Source organism: Pteropus medius, unplaced genomic scaffold (assembly GCF_902729225.1).
Source record: "Pteropus medius unplaced genomic scaffold, Ma_sr-lr_union100, whole genome shotgun sequence".
Taxonomy (NCBI): Eukaryota; Metazoa; Chordata; class Mammalia; order Chiroptera; family Pteropodidae; genus Pteropus; species Pteropus medius.
Genome location: NW_024342469.1, coordinates 4,024,728 through 4,031,022, shown reverse-complemented (window position 1 = coordinate 4,031,022; position 6,295 = coordinate 4,024,728). Strand labels below are relative to the sequence as shown.

Genomic DNA, 6,295 nt, shown 5'->3' with positions numbered 1-6,295 from the left:
TTTATGACAGTGTGTGTCACAGACAGACCTATTCTACAAAAATGCTTTTTTACAAGTTCGTTTGCCTTAACTGCCACCGTGGGGCCTGACGAGGCACACAGCTGTGTTTGCACGAGGGCCGATTCAGGGTAAAGAAGACCATTTCAAGGTGTGTCCTTTTAAAAGCGCAAATTGAAAATGTCAGTTTTAGGGCCCACTCCAAAATGTCGAATCTTAGTTTATTTTATTAAGATTTTTTTCCCCTCTGACCATCACTTTGTTATCTTGAACAGAAGAATGTCAGCGAGGAAAGTGACCCTGCCTTTCAGCCACCAGAATGTCATTCACGAGGGACAGTTAAGTTAAGCAGGAGGAGGAGTCTCCTGAATTTGTCAGGGTTCTCCAGAGAAACAGAACCAGGGGCATATGGATCTCTGTCTGTCTGTCTGTCCATCTCTATAGATCGAGGTTTATGATAAGGAATTGGCTCACATGGCGATGAAGGCCGAGACGTCCCATAATCTGTCATCAGACGGTAAAGCCCCAGAGGGGCTGGTGGTGTAGAGAGCTGAGGACGAGAGGTCAGTGTGCCAGCTCATGCACGCAGGCTGAGAGAGGGCGGATCCATCCTTCTTGTGCCTTTTTGTTCCGTCAGTGGATTGCGTGATGTCCCCAAGAGGACCCATGGGTTTGGTGATTCACTAGGGCCCCCGGAACTCCCCACGTGCTGTCATGCCCACCGTTACGGTTCATGTGTACGAGAGGACACGGTTAAAACCAGCCAAAGCGGGAGGCGTAGGGCACAGGGCCCGAGAGGGCACGGAACGCAGGGCTTCCAGTTGTCCTCTCCCCAAGGGGTCCTGGCCAGGGTCACTTACCGGTAGCAACGTGACGATATTCGAGGAACAGCCCCAGCCAGGGAAGCTGCTGATCCTTGTGGTCCAAGGTTTTCATTGGGGTGCCATCTCGTAGGCGTGGCTGACGGCCCTCGTGGCCGACCTGTCTCCAGCCTCGAGCTGGAACAGACAGAGCGTGACCCCAAACCTCCACCCTAAGCCATGTTGGCCCCCTCTGGCCATCCCAAGGCGTCCACATAAACCAAGATGCTTTCATCCAGCAGGCTACTCTAGGGGCTTAGAGGTCACTGCCCGGGGCCCAGATTGCTCTTTGGGCGACATTAGATTCTGCAGGGTGCCTGGCCTCTGCGCCTGCGGCCCCCTGCCTGGAGCAGTGTCCTCCACATCTCGGTTGTCCCTCGATGCTTCCCCACAGCACCTTCTCCGGCCCCTCCGTCTGCCCGTGCCACGTCCCCGCCCCACACGCTTGCCCTGGCTGCATTTCCTCATGAGTTTCTCGCTGCCTGGAACCGTTGTATGTTTACTCGTTGGTTGGGGACTTATTCCTCCCTCTGGAATATAATCCCTGTGCAGTCAGGGACTGACGGCTGAACCCAGAGGCCTGTCCGCACGCAGCTGGCTGAGTCACGCGTGTCGGATGCGTGCGTGGGCTTGGCAGTGCCAATGTGAGGTTGCACGTCAGAACGCCCAAGGGGGCATGAGGCTTAAAGACAAGGCTGGTCTTTTTCACCTACAAGATCCAAATTTTGGGAAAAGGGGCTCTGGGAGGGGCGTGGAATGGGGGCTGGGCATACCGATGCCAGTGGTCCCAGGGCACTCCTTGGGCACCGGCCATGGTGGTCCAGACAAAACACCTCATCCTCTTCACCGCGTGATTCTTACCGCTTTCCAGGATATTTACCCTGTGCTGTAGACTCTGATCATCCAAGGTCCTGGCTGATTAAATCTGAGTAGGACTCAGCAAGGCCACCTCCTTGTCAGACCTGGTTAGTACTTGGATGGGAGACCACCTAGGAAGACCAGGTGCTGTAGGCGTAAAAACAATCAAACAAAAATAATAAATAAGGGATTGTAAACTGACAAGGTCCTTGCAATCTGTGAGGTCAACCGAGGGTTGCCACGCCTTAAAAAAAAAAAATAGAAGTGACACAAGTAGCCTGTGGGTTCAAGAGCCCGAAAGACACACCCTAAGTCTTCTTTGCTGGTGTTTTGTCTTGTCGCCATTTTCTGTAGCATCTTCCAGAAGCGCCAGAAGCGCCGTGAGTTACTGACAGGGGAACAGCTTGTGCTGCCTGGGCCCATAGCGGGATAGAGATGAGATACTTTGTATTTTTAAGCATTTCCGAAAGGGGGAATGGCAATTGTCGTGCTTTCCAGAAGGAATAGCCGGAGTGAGGCCTTTGCACTCGAGAGCACGTTGGTCCCAAGTGCTGACCGTGTTGTCATTGGCGTCCACTTTTCTCTCCAGGGGCAGATGTCACAGCTCATTTCCCAGTCTGTTGGACAAGACTCTTCCTGGTTGTTAAGTTCTGTTTTCCGTCTTCCCTTTTTCCATAATGAAAATCAGCGCGTGAGAACGCTCCTCTGGGGGAAGGTGGTGCTTCGAGAGCACGTGGTGACGTCCCGTGGCGTGTTCTGGTGACTCTGCATGGTGGGACAGCCTCCTGCCGATCGCACCGAGCCTGTGGCCTCCCAGGATTCAGTAGTGACTTGCCAGCTGGGGAGTGATGAAGACATAGCTGTCATAGTTTGGGGAGAGACAGGCTTCAGGCTCGTGAAGCATACGTGCAAAGGGCACGGCGCCGAGGGCATCGTTAAGATACGCCCTAGATATTTGCCCGCAGGATCCGGGGTTTGCAAATGAGGACATCCCTAGGAATCATGACTGGTGCTATCTTTAAAAAGGCTTGTGAAACAGAGAATGCAGACGGGTGACCTGGGACGTACTGGGAGGTGTCCGGGGGCAGACTGCGTTTGCTTCCCGGAGCTGCCCCCCTGGCCCATTGAGAGGGGTTTCATTTTCACCCGCTTCCGTCTGTGGTTTTTGTATCTGGGCTTTGACCAGGTCAGAGATCCAGAGGGAATTGTTGCAGAGCTAGTTTCTTCCCAGCAGAAACAGTTTCTGTCTGGCGTTTTCCAATAAGATTCCGCCCTGGGCAAGACAGCCTCTGGGGCCAGATGTCTGCATGGGCCACAGACCTTCTTAGGTCTGCAGGCAGCTCTGCAGTTGGTTTGAGCACCTTCTGTGAGATCAGGACAAAGATGTGTCCGCACTGCAGCCGCGAACAGGGTCAGGGAATAGGCACGTGGGTACGGTGAGCCGCGGTGGAGGCACGTGGCCCGGGTGGAGGGGGCGGTCATGGAACGGTGCCGAGGCTTGAGGCGTGAAGGACGAGTAAGAGCCTGACAGGCAGTGGGGAGTTCCGGATGCCAGGACCAGCACGTGCAAAGGCCCTGGGGCAGAGGCGAGCTTGTGGTATTTGATGATGCCAGTGAGGAGCCAGGGCGCTCAGTTGGGGCTGTGGCATTGGTCCGGGGGGGTGCTTTGGACAAGGGCGGCGGGACAGGAGGTGGCAAGGAGTGGACCCAGCTAGGGAGGAGGCAGAAGTGGGGGCTCTGAAGCTGGTAGATGGTGTCCTGTTTCTCCCTCAGGAAAAGGAGCAGGCTTGTGGAGGAGTTCGTTGAGCCCGTGGAACACCTGAGCAGAGGCTGGGCTGCGCTCCGGCCTTCCGGGTGGGGGGTGGCCTTGGAAATCACGGGGTCGGGGGTGGTGAGCGGGGGCAGGAGCTGGCCTGGGAAGAGAGGAGACAGTGAGAAGAGGGGTCGCTCAGGGCACGGCCTCAGGAACATGGCATTAAAGATCAGGAAGAGAAGGAGGTGACAAGGAGGACCCCCCAGGAAGCTAGAAGGGTGGATGGAAGCCGGGAGGGGAGGCGGCTTGGCGGGGAGGGCCTGGTGGCCCGGCACCGGGCAGTGCTCTCTCCCACGCTGCCCAGGGTGGCCCGGGGCGGGGGCCCGGCTCCATCCTGCTGGCGTTTGGGGCACGGCTTTGACGGAACCAGCAGGCCGTGGGGCCGTTCACCTCTTTCTTCCTCCAAACCTTCCTTGAATTTATTTTTACTTCTGTTCTTCGTGGGATTGTGTGTCTGATTGAACCTTTCTGAGTTAGTGGGAAAATAGAATATACTTCACAGGAATCTGCTCCGCGGCCAGGTTGGCAGGCTGCGTGTGTCCCAGAGCGACGGAGAAGGAACACTGTGTTCGGGATTCGTGCCCTTTCGTCCCTCTCTTAGTGGGGCAATCAGCTTCCACTTCTTAGAGGTTATTGGGCCGGATGAGATAGTCTTATTAGCTTCGCTTGTTCAGGAAAATCATGGACTTCATATGCTTTTGACGGAGCCGATCCGTTCAGCTGTCCGTTCTCTTTTGTGGAGAAGAAGTGCCTTGAGCGACATCGGCCAAATGGAATTCCGTTCAGCGGATCGACGTTATCTCCTTTTATAATCGACCACCAGTGGATAGAATGGAAAAAGCTGTTGGGAAAAGGCTTGAGAGGAAGCCCGGCCTAGAGAAGGGAGCGGGAATCCGGGTGAAGCCTCAGACGCCCACGTCCACGGCAGCTTTTTCCGCGGCAGCCCGAAAGGGGCGGCAGCCTAAGTGTCCGTCAGCCGGTGCGTGGATCGGTCCAATGTGCGTGTTTATCCAACGGGACATTATTCAGCCGTGAGGAGGGACGAAGGAGAGACACATGCTGCCGGCGGATGAACCTCGAAAGCCTCACGTGCGCAAAGGAAGCCAGACACAGGAGGTCACACGGGACGTGATCCCATTCAGGGAAAAAGTCCGGAGCAGGCAAATCCGTAGGCAGAGGAAATAGTTAAGCGGTTGGAAGAAACGGGGTGCGGGGAGCAGGGAGTGAGCACTAACAGGTGCGGGCTTCTTTGGCGGGGAGGGAAGTGTTCTTCAGTCGATGGCGGTGATGGCTGCCGCACTTTGTGAGGATGCTGCACGCCGCTGCTGGAGAGGGCAGCGTGGAGCTTGTCGGTAATGGGGCATACGCGTCCCTTTTCTCTGTGGCTTCAGGCTCAGGGTGACCCGGGGCTGTTTTGGTGCAGATCCTGGAGGGGAGGGGACAGGCCTGCCTGCACTGCCTTGGGCCATGATGGACAGGGCTGCCAACAGTTGCTCCTTTAACCCCCTACCAGGCACCCCCACTTCCTCTGGCTGAGAGTTCCCCCACTTCTCCGAGTTCCTGCCAGGGGGAGGCCCAGTCTAGGCAGTGGCTGAACCTCTGTTGGGGTCGCATGAATTCCCACAGGACTCCTTGGCTAGCTGGGGTGGGTGAGCCCCACCCCCCGGCCCCACCCTGCGGGCTGGGAGAAGCTTGCCCTTCCGGCCCTGCCTGGCCTGGTCCCCCGGGCCGCGGGCAGCTTGGTTCCTGCACCGGCTCTGGTCCCTGCCGTGGTGGCCGTGGTCGTGACGCCTGCGTTTCCCCCAGGTCCTCACCGACTGGATCAACGACGTCCTCGTGGAGGAGAGAATCATCGTGAAGCAGCTGGAGGAGGACCTTTACGATGGCCAGGTGCTGCAGAAGCTCTTGGGTGAGTCGGCAGGGAGCGTGGCCTCCCCGGCCCCCGGCCCCACACCTCGCAAAGGGACGCAGCGCTGGGCAGCCTCGGGGCTGGACACGAGACCTGGTCACGTGACCTGAGAGTAGTCGTCTAAAGCCACAGCCCTGAGCCCATGGCTCCCCGGTGGTGTCCCCTGGGCCCTGGGCTTCAGGTGCCTGCCCTCTCTCTCGCTGCTCCCCAGAGTGCCCAGCCGCAGGGCTGCAGCAGGTCACGCACAGCTCCCAGAAGCACCTGCAGCTGCTGTGCCGTTGGATACACGCGCCCAACGGGGGCACGGAGATGGGGTGCCAACGGGCACTGTTTCCGCCGGGTCAGCCCTCCCTGCCGGCCTGTGCCCTGTCCCTCGTCCCCTGCGAGTGCCTCAGGCCCGGCAGCTCCTTTGGGAAGGGAGGGGCGGGGCAGGCCAGTCCTCGGCAGATATTTTGTGAGTGGGGCGTGGTTTGGGGAGGGGCAGAAGGAGCGGCATGGACTGCAGACCGATGGCAGGCAGCTCTCTTCGTGTCTGTGGCCTGGGGACCGTCACAGCTCCTCCAGAACCCATGGACGTGGGGCACGGTGCAGCGCTGGCCCGGTCTAGGTGGTGGCCGCCCTCGCTGGGATCAATAAGTGGTAGTTTTTAAAAGAGACAAAAAAATGCAAAGAAGGGGCAGGGGTGCTGAGGCCTCGCGTTCCTCTGGGTGACAGGCACGCCGTCGCTGTGTGCTGCCCGAGCCCGTGCGGAGCGCCCCGCAGTCCCTTTGTCTCCAGGGTCATGGGCTCTTTTTGCAGGAAACAGTATTCGTCAGCGTCTCTTGGCCTCGGCCCCATCCAAGGACCCTGGAAGGGACG

General features: G+C 58.0%; 1 protein-coding gene across 2 annotated transcripts in view; it reads left to right on the top strand.

Moving 5' to 3' along the window:
• The window catches only part of PARVB (parvin beta), a 53,970-nt gene that overhangs the window by 17,398 nt on the left and 30,277 nt on the right, over window positions 1–6,295 (top strand). For both annotated transcript variants that reach the window (XM_039863226.1, XM_039863225.1), the window contains exon 4: window positions 5,331–5,437. In XM_039863226.1, coding sequence (XP_039719160.1) covers window positions 5,331–5,437 — 107 coding nt within the window. The remainder of the gene's footprint in view (window positions 1–5,330; window positions 5,438–6,295) is intronic.